General features: G+C 33.9%; 1 protein-coding gene across 2 annotated transcripts in view; it reads right to left on the reverse strand.

The window, feature by feature from the left end:
- Positions 1–498: 498 nt before the first annotated feature.
- C1H16orf46 (chromosome 1 C16orf46 homolog) overlaps positions 499–16504 on the reverse strand; it is a 46869-nt gene continuing 30863 nt past the window's right edge. For both annotated transcript variants that reach the window (XM_074209735.1, XM_074209736.1), the window contains exon 4: positions 499–1583. In XM_074209735.1, coding sequence (XP_074065836.1) covers positions 531–1583 — 1053 coding nt within the window. In that variant the 3' untranslated portion in view covers positions 499–530. The remainder of the gene's footprint in view (positions 1584–16504) is intronic.

Here is a 16504-nt window from a genome sequence, read left to right on the forward strand (position 1 = left end):
TTCCCACCCACAGCTATTACCACAAAGCTCTTTTCTTTAAGTAGGGGAAGAAAGTACTCTAATTTCTTCCTTAAAATGAACTCTCTCTTCTAATTCATCATAGGAGAAAACAGAAGTAGGGAGTTTCAGATTTAGTTAATGAAGGAAATATCTCTATGCTGAGAAGACTCAGTTTAGTCTAAATAAACTCTTTCAGTGAGATCAGATTATAGGACACGGAAATGGCCCTGCAGACACACCTGGAGCCAATACTAGTAAAAACAGTCAATTCTTTGGATTCACCCTGAAATATTATTCATTTCACTCCCACTAGACGTGCCAAAGGTAGTCAGAAGAATTCCCAACCTGGAATGATAAGTTTACAGTTTGCAAAATACCTAAGTATTATTTATAGAAGGTAAAAAAGACGCATTGTTTCTAAGCACAAAATAAAAGACAAACAGTAGACCTTTAGATTCCTCAGGCTCTAGAGGAAAAATAAGAGAATTTCAAAAAGTGTTTTGTTTCCAGAAGATTATAATATGAAAACATTATAGGAGTCTATGTGGCAACATGGGGATTACAACTCTGTTCGCAGTTAGAGATGGCAACACAGGACCTGAAAAAACCTTGGCCTCCACAATTTTATATTGGCTTTCTTGCTTGGCCTCAAGGAAATTTCGCTTTCTGATATTAACAGGAGATCTTAACTCATTTCTGATTTTGTCTTTACCATTCTGCATTCCCTGTTTTTCCAAAAGGTGCAAGGTAGCAAGATGGCTAAATTTTTTGGAATTAACTGAATTAGGGCTGGATGCCAAATCTTGCTCTGGCAGGAAGGACCAGTGCAGACAGCATGGCTCAGGCTCAGGAAACAAAGTCCTTGTAATTTGAGGAGAAAGGGAAGGTACATCATTTAATTTAAGATGCTTGTCCACAGAACTCCTTATTGTTTCAACAATTCTCTTTTCTCCTTTGTGATCAAAAGTCTTGTTCTCACAGGTACAAGTAACATTCTCAGCTTTATCTGAACTGGACAATTTCTCTTCCAAATGAGTGAAAATGCCTTTATTCTTCTTTACAATGACATCCAGGTTATTTTTGGAAGGTGCTTTGAGGGGAGGAAGAACCAAAAGAGTCTTGGAAGTCAGGGACTCCAAAAGAAGGCTATCTTTGTCTGAGTGGACACCAGTACTTTCTGACCTTTTGACATCCTTGAAGCTGTCTGGCACAAACCATTTCTCTGAGTTCCAAACAAACTCTTTTATTTGAAGGCTCTTCTGTTCCTCTTGACTGGGAGGTGGGAAACAGATTTTGCTGATTTCCTTGCACAGACTTTCTGTGCAGTTGACTCCATCCTGACTTGGGGGACTGACCTCTTCTTTTTCTGTCATTGCAGGGATTGGTGTGCTGTCTTGCAGTGTCACCTCAGGCTTGGGGGGCTCAGCCAAAAGCTTAGGCTCAGGCACCACGTTTTTGTCAGTGACTTGTAACATATTTAAACAAAGCAAGCAGTTGCTAACACGTTCTCCTGCCTTTGGTTTTTTGAAATTCTTTCTTGGCCAAATGCAGGCAGTTGGAGAAGCCATACCCCAGCCTTGTACCTGAAAGCAAAACAGGATGTTAATCTCCAGAGCAGACCTGAAGGGACAGTAAAAGACTATGGGCAGGCAAGCTTAATTTACAAATAGCCTAGACTTTCTGCCGCCACCCTTATCCTAACTGCTACTCCCATAAGAACCCTTGGAGGAAGAAACAATTTGGAACTTTCAGAAAAAATTTAACTCAGAAAGGAAAGAAGAGAAGAATCTGAGAAAATCAAACAATTTAGGTGAGTTCCCAGATTCCTAGATCAGGCCGTTAGCCTGTCAGTCACTCATATTCCACCAATGGCTACTTGAAATTTTCATCTCATTCTGCAACACTGACTGAAATTTTACCAGTGAGAAGATCATTGTTTTAACATGTACAAACGTCGAGAGAATTAATTAAGCCATCATCCATTCTCACTTTACAATAAATTATACATTGTTCAACTTAGAGTGCTTTGTTCTTATTGTGCTGTGACTAGCTGCATTTGAAGGTAATTAGATTTTGGATGAGGGAAGTCAGGGGAAGGGAAGTAATTTTGGAGTATGAAAACTTTGAAGAGCAGGAAGGATCTGAGTGGAGAACTACCTGGAGGCCCTTTAAGATGAGTGTCAAGGATAACTCAATCTTAAAAAGTCCTCTTCATAATAAGTATTTATATACATGTGTATTTGTGATACACAAATATATAATATTTTAGAGGAAAAATTGCAGAATCAACAATGTTTTTAGAGAATCTTTTATTAAGGCCCCATAAATATTGATAACTGATGCTCTGAATTATTTTTCAACCTTGGTTTTTCTCTAGCTATCTTAAGGTTTTGTAGAATATAATAGATCTGGAGCAGCTAGGTGGCAAAGTGGATAGAGCACCGGCCCTGGAGTCAGGAGTACCTGAGTTCAAATCCAGCCTCAGACACTTAATAATTACCTAGTTGTGTGGCCTTGCAAAAACCTAAAAAAAAAAAAAAAAAAAAAAAAAGCAAAAAAGAATATAATAGATCCTAAACTTGATTTTAATTCAATTAAATGCTTAAAATATATTTATTCAAAGTAGCGTGTTAAGGTGTTTCAATTCCAAAAAAGTTTAAAGTTGCTTTTCTAGACTTTAAAAACTTTCTGTCACTGTTTCAAAAAACACAAACCTGAAATGGAAGTACCTTTTCAGTTTTTCACTCGGAGATTTCAATTTAACTTTGCAAAGAATAATTATTACAATACTGAATAAATGACCTTTTGTTTCACAGAATTTACAGATAGAAGGGACCCAAGAGATTATGAGTCCAACCCCTAATTTTTTAGAGGAGGAGATTTAAGTCCAGAGAAGAATTTACCTAAGCATCAGAGCTGCTAAAAAGTAATTAGGATTCAAATCCAGGTTCTGTAACTCTGAAGCTAGTGCTTTTACAATTAAACCATGTTCCTTTTCTAATATACAAGGTATATATATATATGTGTATAGTTAGTATGTTACTAAACTTACATTTGACAAAAATAAAATATAAGTTAACATAACATAATTCATAATTTTTAAAAAGCACAGTTGTTTAGCTAGTTATAATAGGTCACTCTAATTTTTATTAAAAATGTACATAAGTGCCACTTATGATTTATAAATTTATAATCTGTTCAAAATAAGTTTTCTTAAGTATAGACCTGGTCATGAAACTCTGTAGCTCAAAAATCTTCTGTGGTTCTCTACCCTCACTTCAAGCTCCTTTATGTGAGATACAAGGTCCTCCACAATCAGATTTCTACTACCTTTTCCAGATTTATATTATTCTCTTCCATATACTTCCACTGTAATTAAACTGAATTACTCTCTGCCCCATGAACACGTACTGAGCTCTCCATAGTCATACTTTCCATTACATGGTTCCCTTCTTCCCTGCTCTACCTGTTGAGTTCCTAACAATCCTTTAAAACTAGACTTAAAACCTCCAGAAAGTATTATGTCAGTAAAAACATTCCTCTTGGATGTCACAAAGCACTTTGTTTTTCCTCTACGGGCTACTTATCATGTGATAATTATGTAATATAGTTACCTATGTTTTTATTTTATCGGCAAGATAGTAAGACTGATGTGGACAGGGTTTATAAACATTTAAACTTTATACCTTCCCCAGTGCCTAGAAGAGCTTTGTAACTGTTTACTGAATGTCAATTCAGTCAAATGAATATTCCTTGAAAGTTTGTCATTTTGATAAGCAAATAAATTTTAAGAGACTTTTTTCTAATATGAATAATAAAAATTGCATTTTATAAACACTCAAAACTATTAAAGATTAATAAAATACAATAACTTTGCAATTTTTTTATAACCAGAAGGATGAAACGAGCAAACCAAAAAGCATGTCCAAAGATCTGTAATCTCCTTGATAAGAAAGTTACTTTAACCAATACAAATCACAAGCTATTTATACAATGGTCATAATGAGTTGGTGTGGTAGAAAAATTCAACCCCCTGTAGCCAACCATCTGGTGATGAGCCTCCCAAAATTTATCTGTAGTGATTCTCAGACAAAAATATGTTCCTTTACTGGACCCATGGTCAAGTCCTTTCTGACTTACTAGGACCTGACAGAGCTTGGATTCCAATGTCATCGTCTTGCAATAAAGCATAAAAAAAAAAGTTTTGTGGAGTTTTAAATTAAAACAGTAAAATTTTGTTTGGATATTAGAAAAAAGCAACTTTTTATATACAAGAATTATATATTATTTAAATAATCTACAGATAGAAGTACTTGAGTCTCTTCTAGAGACTGTTAAGAAAAATAGACAACTATCTTTCTATATTAGATGATTTAATCAACTGTTTGCATTAAGTCAGGAGATTGACCTGGATGGCAATCTGAAGTCTTTTCTTCTTATTCCATGACTTTAATTCCCAAGACATTGTATGAATTAATTTAAAGTAAATTTTTTTTCTGGAACCTACCTACAATTTACTCTAAATCAAACAGCCAATTTTGCTTTTATGATACCAACAGTAATAATAATAATTGGTTCTTTCTTTTCACAAATCTACTTAATTCTTAAATGATTAAAAATCCTATACCTATTACTGGGTTTTATAATTTAATAGATATTTAATGCATATTTATTGACTTTAATTGAACTTAAGTTCTGTTTGAACTCAACTGCTTGGAATCTTGCATTTGTGGTTTTTTCCAGGATTACTTTTAAAGGCGTTCATAAATTATGGTCAAAGTTCAGTACAACATAAAACAAAATCAAGACACTAGGTTTAATTTGTAGGCTAGTATTCAAATGGACTTATCCTTTGTGACTGCATTTCATGGCTTAGCCAAGTGGCAGAACCTGGATTCAAATCCAGAATTTCTGTCTCCAAATCCAGCATTATTTTCACTTCACCATGATGCTTCCTGGTCTGTCATAACTGGACAATGTGTTCTCCAGCAGCAAAATCTGATGATCACTTTGAGTTCCGTGTTACAGAGGAAAACCACTGGCCACAAATGAGGTTTCTCTAGAGAAATGGTGAAAGCCAAATCTAAAGAGACCCAGAACAAAGCAGATTTCCTTTCAATTAAAGACTAATTTGAAGAACCATTCTGGCACAGTCAGAGGATCTGACACACTGCTCAGATTGCATCCACTTTTGCATGGTGTGATTCAGGGAATATAGTTTACAATAGTTTGTTCAGGGCTTTGATCAAGATATTGTCTGCAAAAAAGTAGCAAGTAATGAGTTGCTCTCTGAGAAGGGGATTAAGAGGGGAATTTCAGGTCATATGAAAATAAAAGGTATTACATACATTTTTATTTAAAAAAAAGAAAAGGAGCAAGTACCCTCTCCCCTATGATTGGTTTTGCTTTGTTTCCATTATGATGATGATGATGCACTGAATTGGTCTAAGAATCAGGAAGACCTGGGGTTCAAGTCTCATTAGCTTTGACATATACTGATCAGTTTGGTCATGTGTTCCTCAGCAAGTCATTTAAAACTCTTAGTGTCCCAGGCAAGTATGCTGCTATGCTGCTGAGCAGGCACTGATCTATGGTGGTAGAGGGAGTCTCTCCCTTCACTATAATCTTATTTCAATGCTTCATTGTGGTATGGATAATAAATCCCTCCAGTGAAGTCCTATTTTAGCACTTCAGGGTACTGGAAGTAACCCTGGGCTCCTGAAGTTTATGAAACACAAATTCTGATAGGTTCTATCAAGCTGGAAACAGAGCAAGCATGGACTCAATAATGCTCTATTATAGCTTTCACTTGGTCTCACTTAGTCCAGCCCATATGAGTTTGGAGCTTATCACCACCAGTTTGACTGCAGTCACAAAATTTCATCCATTATCCACAGACTGCTGTGTTAGTGGAAAGAGAGCGCCCCCTCCCCTCACCCCTGCAAAGAAATACCGATCCCTGAAATAACAAAGTATTAAAATAATTTATTAAGCCTCCAGTAACATTCTCCTCTAATATTTCCTCAAGACATGGAAAGGCTTATACCCTAGAAGCTTTAACTATCTGTTATCTGTGAACTAGCATAGGTAAGTTTAGAGAGGCTTGTGACTGTTACAAGATGATTTTTGTGAATGGAGCCCAGTAAGGCAGGAAAGGGCTGAAAATGGTGTCAATTAAAAAACATGTAAATGAACTAATGACCCTGAAGTAACAAATAGTAATACCAATTCACATTTATACAGTTTTAAGATTAGTGAAAGATTTTCCTCATAACAATTAAAGAATAAGAAAAGTATTTTGAAAACCTAAAAGCACTAGATTAGTTAATACCTATTATCCCAAATCTATGACAGTAGTATTGATTAACTTACCATATAAAACTTTAACCAATACCCTAAACATATTTATAATTATCCACATTTTATAACATGGATTTTATTATACAAAATGTTACTCATTATTAGTCATTACCCCTTCCCTTCTCTTTGCCAATTATTCTTGTATTTCTGGAGACATTTCATACAATTGCAACCATTTAATACAATGTTTTAGTTCTCCAAGTCTTATTATTTCATGTCATTTCTTCATAAATCTCATTTCTCATTGTTATTACTCTACATTATTCTGTTATGTTGCAATATACTATTTATTACCCATTCACTATGAGATGTTATTTTGATTCTCTACAATTACGAATAATGTTGTCATAAATATTTTAATAGATATTTCCTAGTTACTGTTTCCAATATTGCTAGATCTTTTGACAAAAAAAGATAGCAATGTGAAATCCTATCAGCAATGAATAAGCATGTCTTCTATAAACCTGTTGTTTTGTAGTATATAATTCATTTTGCTTACTTGATGGATATAAAAATCATAGTTCATGATGCTGAGTGAGATGAGCAAAAGCAGAAAAACACTGTACACCCTAACAGCAACATGGGGATGATGATCAACCTTGATGGACTCGCTCATTCCATCAGTGCAACCATCAGGGACAATTTGGGGCTGCATGCAATGGAAAATACCATCTGTATCCAGAGAAAGAACTGTGGAGTTTGAAACAAAGACCAAAGACTATTAGCTTTAATTTAGGGAAAAAACCTGATATCTTATTGTCTGATCTTGCTATCTCTTATACTTTATGTTTCTTCCTTAAGGATATCATTTCTCTCTCATCACATTCAATTTGGATCAATGTATACCATGGAAGCAATGTTAAGATTGGCAAATTGCCTTCTGTGGGGAGTGGGGGGGAGGGAAGTAAGATTAGGGGGAAAATTGTAAAACTCAAAATAAATAAAATCTTTAAAATATCATATTTCAAGGGGCGGCTAGGTGGCGTGGTGGATAAAGCACCAGCCCTGGAGTCAGGAGTACCTGGGTTCAAATCTGATCTCAGACACTTAATAATTACCTAGCTGTGTGGCCTTGGGCAAGCCACTTAACCTCGTTTGCCTTGCAAAAACCTTAAAAAAAATCATAGTTCAAAAGTTTTAATTTGCCTTTCTTTGATAATAAGATTGAATATAACTTTCACATGCTTATTTGTAAAATGTGTTGTATTTTGTTTGAGAAAGTCTTGCTAAGTTTGGAAAGCCTCATCACCCAGTAAGTATAAGATGATAAAATGTTTGGGCCATGGTAACTTTTTTTTTAAACCATAGTTATATTAGTCACAAATTATATATATTAGTCACAAATGTCTCATTATAAGAGTTCAAAAAAGAAATTGTTAAAAAAAATCAACAAATAAATCTGGGACGAGTTTTAATTTAAAATATTCTTCGTTGCCAATTTTCAACCCAGAATGTTTTTTTACAACCCCACTAGAAAGATCTCTGAAGACAATTTTCTTTAGGTAGGTCATAGTAACTCTTTTAGGAGGTTTATAATCTGTAGGTAGAGGGAGTAGTCTCATTGATAAAACTAGAGATAACAAAATATTTATAATGTGTATATAACCTTTGTTCACATGCTATGACTATTAAATGAAAACTGACTATTGTTTTCAAATATTTATATAATTCCTTAAAAATTATGTTAAACTTTCATTTGTTATATTTGCTGCAATATTCTCCCCAAGTTGTTATTTTTCTTTTTATCCTGATTACATTTTTTTTTGGTTGTGAATTTTATTTTTATACATTCTGAACCATTCAAATATTTTAATAGATTTACAATATAGTTTCCTCTGGAAAATTCCTCTGGAATTTGGCCACAACATTCCTTAGTGTTTTCATTTTAGGATCTTTCAGGAGAGGATCAATGTATTCTTTCAATAACTATTTTGCCCTCTGGTTCCATGATATCAGGGCAATTTTCCATCACTAAATACTGTAATATTAAGTCCAGGCTTTTTTTTTCCTCTTCAATGTTTTCAGAAAGAATTATAGAATTCTTAGGTTGTTCCTTCTTGATCTATTCTCAAGGTCAGTGGTTTTGCTGATAAGGTTTAAAATATAGTTTCCTAATTTTTCCAATTCTTTCTTTATGTTTGTCTGATTAAGAAGGAATTTATTATGGCATAAGACATAAAAATCTAAGTTTCACTTTTATTATATTACTATCTATAGTTTTCCTAAATTTATTAACTAATGAATTATTTCTACAATTTACATTTTGATAGGTTTGTCAACATGATTCTACATATTTGATTTTATTTATGATACTTCTTTTCTGGCATTTTTATTTATCATACTTCCAATCACTTATCTAAATTTTGGTTAGTGCAATGTAGTTTTTTTAAAATAATACTTTATAATGTTTTCAGATCGAAGTGGACAAGACTACTTTCTTTTCAGCATTTTATTCCTAATTCCTCGACCAATTTTATGTATTTGCTTTATTTTTTCTCTAAATTTTCATAATAACTATATTCAAGTTTTCATGAAATTTATTGGTATTTTGATTAGCATTGACATTATATTTTAAAATTAATATAGGAATTGTAATTTTTGTTATATTAAACTGAACCATCTATAAATGAAAGATTTTCTCCATTTATCTTATCCTTCCTTTTTTCTGTCAGTATACTTTTATAAAAGAGGGTGTTATAGACAATGCAATCTTTGTAAAAGATACACATGTATGTTGAGAGACAATTTTTTGTTACTGTCATAAATGTGGCTTTTAATAAAATTTCAACGAAGCTGAACTGAATTTGTATTCTTGATCTTTATTTGTAATAAAAATATATTTCTTGGTTTATCTGGTGTCTTGCATCCTTGTTGAATTCATCATCTGAAATCTTTTTTGGTTGAGACAGAAGGATTTTCTAAATTATTGCCATTTCTAATAATTATTTATGTCTCTTCATTTTTATTTGTTTTCCCCTAAAACATATTTTTCTTAACCTATTGCAATTGCTGGCATTTCTAATACTGTGAAATATAAAAATGTATAAGTAGACCTTTAGAGTTTTAATATTGGCTCTGGATTTCAAGTAGATACTTTTTATTAAGTTGAGGAGGTAAAAAATCTATACTCCTAGATGTTTCAGTTTTGTTTTTTTTCTAAATCATGAATAGATATTGTAGTTTGCCAAAGGTATTTTTTAAATTTTTTTCTGGCTATCATATGTTATAGTATTTATTTAATAAACTGAACAACCATCATATTCTTAGTACAAATCATACTTGGCCATGATAAATTATGTTTTAAATATTCAGTGAAGGGCAGCTAGGTGGCTCAACAAATATCATACTGGTTTTGGAGTCAGGAGGTCTGGAGTTTGAATCCAGTCTTAGGCTTGACACTAACTAGCTGTGTGACCTGATTGCCTCGAATCCAGGGCCATCTTCAGTCGTCCTGATTTATATCTAGCCACTGGACCCAGATGGTTCTGGAGTAGAAAGTGAGGCTGATATCTTATCACAGCATCCCTTCACTCAAATCCAATTCATGGGCTTGTCTTGTTACCACATCCTTGATGTTGTGGTCTTCTTTGAAAATGAAGGAAAAACATTGAAGAATGTGCAGTGCTGCTTGTATTTGCTAATATTATACTATTTTCACAATATAAGATAGTACATAGAATTCTCCAAGTCAGAAAGACCTGGCCCATCTGTTATCCATACTGGCTATGTGACTCTGAGAAAATCATTAATATCTCAAAATCCCAGACAATTCTCTAGGCCTAAGTTATAAAAATCTGGCCAGTCTATACTAGTAGGAATTTTCTTATCAGGTGCTTCCTTAACCAATTTAATCACAAATCTGTTTCCCCCCACCCTTTCAAATTTCATCTATATACAAATCAGCTTCAAATTTCCTTTTCTTAGTATTCCTTTACCAGATTTAGGCAGCACCTCTATATATGCACTTTATAAAAAGGAATGAGTATCATTTGAGCTTTCTATTTTTATAGGCTTCTTATATAAGAATTATTTCTTCCTTGAAGGTCTGGAAAAATTCACCTAAGATAACAACCCTATGTCAGTCAATTTTTTTTTAAAAAAACAGGATAATTCACAGCTGCACATCCTATTGTTCACTATAAAATGACTCTATATACATTCTTTTATTTCCTGTTTCATCCAACTTCATCATTTATATTCTGGCATCTTCACTCTTCAGTTGTTATGGGAGTAGCTCATAATTCTTCAGACTTGCCTGTAGTTGAATGAAGAGGCAGCATAGTATAAAAGAAATAATACTGTGAAATCACAGAACCTGAATTTGTATACTGATGGGGCTACTTATTTAATCCGTGTGAACCTGGACAAATAACTTTGCCTATGTGGCATTAAATTTTCCAAACTAAAAAATGGTGTAAATGATACTTGTGTTATGTCCCACCCTCCCTTCTTTGCAGAGGTAGGAACACTGCATGTTTTAAATTGGTTGGGTATAACTGAATTGCTTTTTCTCTTTTTCATTTTTTATTATAAAAACTGAGTTTCAGAAGAGAAAAGTAAGGATATATTAGGAATGAATGTGATATGAAAACAAATCAATACAGATTTTAAAACAAAAACAGTTAATACCTAACAGGATTGTGAAGAAAGACTTGGTAAATCTTAATGATGTTAATATAAGCTATAATTATTTTCTCCTGTAAAATCTTCTTTAAATATGTTACTTCTTAGACAATGACATATCAAATTAAGTTCCTTCTCCATTTGAGGAATTAAACTTAGATTTAGTTATTCACTTATATTAATGATGATTTTTTTTTAAGTCACAGTAACTTATCAAGAGAAGGGAATGTCTAGGACAATGAAATTGTGGATCCTATGAGGAACTAAAATAAAGAACTGATCATTTGGAAGTATATCCTAAGTAAAGTAACCAATAGGATTAGTTAAAAATATTGAGATGTCTGGACTCAAAGCTATACAGGGAGTAATTGAAGATATTTTGGATATTTGGCATGAAGAATTAGTTTAGAAGGGGAAAAATGACATTCTTCAAATATGTGTGAAGGATTATCGTATAGAAGAGTGATTAGATTTATTTTGCTTGACCCTAGAGGGATGAATTAGGACCAGTGGGTTAAAATCTAGTGGAAGATATTTTAGCTTAAACATATGAAAAAATTTTAATTAGAGTGGTTCAAAAATTGAATGGGAAAATATCTGGGGATAATAACTCATTATTACCTATAATGGATCCTCTATTCTCTATAGAGTCTGAATGGTTCTTATGTAAAATATGGATGCCCTTATCTTGTTAGGAATGTTGTACAAGTCATTCACACTTTTAGTAGGTATTAGACTAAATTTTGTCTAATATCCTTCCAACTAAGTCACTTGTGCTGTGAACTACTTTCTTTTACACAGTCAAATTCAGATTATTTATCTATATGTAAATTAGATGTATATTTTTCAAAACATTTTGCCTTCATTTCCAAACTCAGACAGTTCCAATGTCACTCATTCCCCCTCACCCTTACTTTTCCTCTTGCTATCTTCTGTTCAAACCATTTCCTTTTCTTAATGGGTAAGTGCCTTTTTACTGTTGCTTGGTCAAACGTTGCTAGGTCAATAAGGACCTACTGTGTACCAAAGCACCATGCTAAGCATGCAGATATAGATGCATAAGTGAGACAATCCTTGAATTCAAGAAACTTAAAATTCTTACAGAGGAAGACAATACACCTAGAGTAGTTAAAAGTTGGAAAGGGAGAAGGGGCAGCTAGGAGGCCCAGTGGATAGAGCACCAGTCCTGGAGTCAGGAGTACCTGAGTTCAAATTTAGCCTCAGACACTTAATAATTACTTAGCTGTGTGGCCTTGGGCAAGCCACTTATCCCCATTGTCTTGCAAAAAACTAAAAAAAAAATGTTGGAAAGGGAGGCAGACTGTATGCATTCTTGAACTGGCTACATCAGGCAGGTCTAATTCTGGGTATGATAAAGACAAAGGGTCCCAGGGGTAGGAAGTCCTAAGTAATGGTGGGAGCAGAAAGACCCATAAGTGGTATGGTTTGGAGATGAAAAAGATAGTCTTGGCCATTCCACCAAGTTAAATGCTTTTTATACTCTTCTTAGGGAATAGTAATACCCTGTTACAAATATTCATTTATAAAATTCCAACATTTTTCTTGGTAATACCATAAGGCTGGAAATCATGAAATGCTAGAATCTCCAAAAACTAAAAGTTCAGGAAAGTCAAAGGACAAAAGAAGCACATGGTATGCTGCAACATAAGGATATAAGCAGGAGGAAAAAATATTCTATCTAGGAATTCTATGATCAAAAAAGGAGGTAGGTCCTATAGAAAAATAAAGAAGAATGGATAGAGCACCGAAGTGCTGTACTGGTATGCAGCAAATATTAAAAAGGTCTAGAAGACTTCCAGTGTATTCACTGGATAATCTATAAAGAACTGTGAAAGGGTATGAAGAAGAATTTCACACGAGAGGCCAGATAAATCCTGATTTCTCCTGGTGGAGGGGGCACTCCCATCACTTAGAAAACAGATCTAATGAAGTACTAAAGTATTTATAAAGAATTCCTTAAATCTCTTGGCTCATTTCCACACTAATTTATCTTTCTATCTCCATGAATCCCAAAGGTCTTGGCTAAACAGGGTGAATTCTCTTCACTTAAGATGGTATTCTGGTAAATGCTTCCATTTAGAAGTTTGAAAAATCATCAAGCTACCTGGGTAATATGATTGAACTTTTTTACCAATCTATTCAAAGATCATGGAGGACAAATTTTTAAGAATACTCAACATTTTGACCTTTTTTGTACTTCATTAACTTGTTAAAAGTAGCCATAGCAGTGTCTTTCCTTTCATTTTAGAACAATCCTTTTCAAAGAGGGTTTTCTACTAACAGTATCTGAATTGCTGGTGAGCTTAGCATTATCTTCATATGCTTAAAAGTTAAGGATTTGTATCACTTTCCATATTTTTAAATGATCTTGAAATTTTTTTTAAAGAAGTGACTCTGTACTGTGAATTCTATTTAGAATTTTAAAATTTCAAATTTCCTTTATTGTTACTCAACTATCTACTTAAGTAATCTACCATTTATCCAGAATGGTTGGTTATTAGTACAGCTGTGGGATAAATTTATTGGTGTTGTCAGAGTCTAATACTTTTTAATTCTATTATTTCTGATAAAAAATTAGTTTCTTAACCTCTAACTAATAGTTATAAATTCGAATGTTGTCTCAGTGTGCAAAAAATGTTAGCTTGCTATATAAGACCTGCCTCCTACATCTAAAAGTTTGACTTGGCCTGTGTCAATACTACCTTGAAAGCTCAGTGATAGCACCAATAAATTCCTTTACCTGCATCAACAAACCACAAGATAAGAGACATCCTGGATGAGGAGTCCTATGATTATTTGTAAATATTCCTTCTACAGCCTAAGTGGGATTCTGATCAACAGGAATTTGAAGCAAATATTATAAGGTATGAGAAGGATCATATTTTAAAACTGTCATCTATGTGGAAATCTCATTGGTTCCCTGACTCAGTTTTATGATTCTTTGACCTTTCTATAAAAAATGCCCCCGAAATTTTGTATCAGGGTTGGCATCTATAAGGATGTCATCCACCCATGGGTTATTGGTGAGATCCTAGAGACTAAAACTTCATTTATAAAACTAACTGTGTTATCCTATTTTTAATGTAAGAAAATTATGGTTAGCATTACTTGTGCTATGGACTAGAATAGACAGCAATTTGAGGAGGGACAGAGCCTCTGTTTGGACTCAAATATTCTCCTTGGAAGGAAAGAGATCTGTAAAACAGGTTCTCAGTTGGTAGTAAGATGTGCTCCTTGAGTGCCATAATCAGGGACAATTTTAGGTTATCTGCACAGAGAATACCATCTGTATCCTAAGAAAGTGTAGAGTTTAAACAAGGCCAAAGACTATTACTTTCAGGGTTTTTTTTAAAGTTGTCTTATGTACTACATAATTTTGCTATCTCTAATAATTTATTTTTTCCTCAAGGATATGATTTTTCTCTCAACCCATTCCAGTTTGATCATTCTATATAGCATGGAAACAATATAAAGATTATCAGACTGCCTTATATGGGGGGTAGGGGGAAAATTGTAAAATTAAAAAAAACTTGTATATAATTGGAAAACAAATAAAATATTTATTAAAAAAAAAGATGTGCTCCTTGGAAGGAAAGAAGTCTGTAACTTTTAAAATCTCAGCTCTATTCTGAACTAGTGTTTTTGAGTTGACAGATGTGGGTTTAGACAATTTTGACTTGGAAATGGGGTAGACTGCTTTTTAACAATACTGGATATGGGATGCCTAAAAAAACCCAAAACAGGACAGTTTTTGAGCCTAGCCAAAACTGGCCTTGAAATAAGGTGAGGCTACTTCAACTCAATTAATTTATTTGGAAATTAAATATTCTCTAGGATTTTTTACCTGATTTGGGGGATTCTCACAACTTGAGAATTTTCTGGCTGGTGTGGGTGCTTAGGACTTATTTCTAGATCTAAGGGAGTTATCTTGGTGATGAGGAAGTTCAGTGGTCAGGTCTCTGGCATTTTTGTTTGATAAAATGTAAAGGAATATAGCCTGGCATCTTTGACATATGTCCAGTATCTGTGTTGTGTTTAAGAGACCCTCTAGTGTGAGAATAATGTGAATTTTCCCTGGAGTTTGGGGGCCTCTGGTTCAAGGTGCTCTGATTTGGTTTATGTGTTTTGTAGGTGTTTCCTTTTAATTGTGTGTTCTGTGTGGTGCCGGCAAAGTGAAGCTCTCAGCTCTCTCTGCCTAGTTGGGCTTGCTATCATGTCTCTGTGTGTCTGATGGGCCAGCTTTCTTCCTCAATCTCCCTTTTCAAATTAGATCTTTTTCTTTTCCAAAAACTCATGATTTGGTGCCACAGAACAGATTTCCTGAAAATCATGAAATCATGTTGTCTTTGGAGGAGAGAAGGGTTCTGCTGTTCTCTTCCTAACTTTCTTAAGTTCTGGCCTGACTGGCAGGATTCTCTCTCTCTCTCTCTCTCTCTCTCTCTCTCTCTCTCTCTCTCTCTCTCTCTCTCTCTCTCTCTCTCTCTCTCTCCCTCCCTCTCCCTCTCCCTCTCCCTCTCCCTCTCCCTCTCCCTCTCCCTCTCTTCCCCAAACTGCTGATGAGCAGCTAGCGAAATGTTAAACTCCTCTTTCCCCTTTCTAGTTGGGAGAAGTGAGTTTCCTAGGTGAGTAACTGTTTTTTAAGTTCAGTTGGCTATGGCCTACACTCTCTCTCTGAAAATGAGTGGTGTCTTCTCCTTCTATGATTTTTTTTTTACTTCCTCTTTTAACTGTAAAATGGGGAAAAAATTAAGTTTCTATTTTGGAATAAGAAAAGACAATCTTGATTTTTTTCCCTATTTCAAACTGACCCATTCAATTCTTAAACACTGCTGCATAGTCTCTCCCTCTGTAGCTGTTCTTATCTTTCTCCTTATCTCATTCACTTTGGAGATTTTCTCTCCAGCATCTCTCAATTCTGTCTCTCTCTAAATCTAAAGAAGATAACACAGGCTAGTTGTTATTCTGAACTGAAAGTTTGTTTTTAAAAAATTAGAGAAACATTTAGGTTATTTGGGTATTTTAAAGATTACAACTTAGGTAAAATGTTCTGTTGCTTTGAAAGGTATAGTATGGACATTTAGAATTTGGATGCAAATTACATGAAATCTAAATACATTTTAAATCTGTTTTAAATTTTAAAATAAATGTCTTAGTTCTCTTCATAAATTGATAGAATAACTTGAAAAATATTTTGTTGCTTGTGAGTAGTTTAAAGGGTTTATAAAAAGGATATCAGAGTTATAACAAAGAAAAATTAGTGTGATACATTATATGTTTAAATATTTTATTTACTAATTGGCTATTTAAATTTTTAATATGCATAATGAGGTACTCAAAGAAACCAAAATTGGCCCTAAAATTGTTTTCTGAACAGTCTTAATTAGCATATAAAAACTACTAATAATAATAATTTAGATTAGAGGTCTTTCTGTGTCGCTCCCCTAGCAGCTCTTCTTAGTCTTTACTGACTGGCAAAACTAAGAAGATGCCACTTGGCCAT

This window comes from Macrotis lagotis, chromosome 1 (assembly GCF_037893015.1).
Source record: "Macrotis lagotis isolate mMagLag1 chromosome 1, bilby.v1.9.chrom.fasta, whole genome shotgun sequence".
NCBI lineage: Eukaryota > Metazoa > Chordata > Mammalia > Peramelemorphia > Peramelidae > Macrotis > Macrotis lagotis.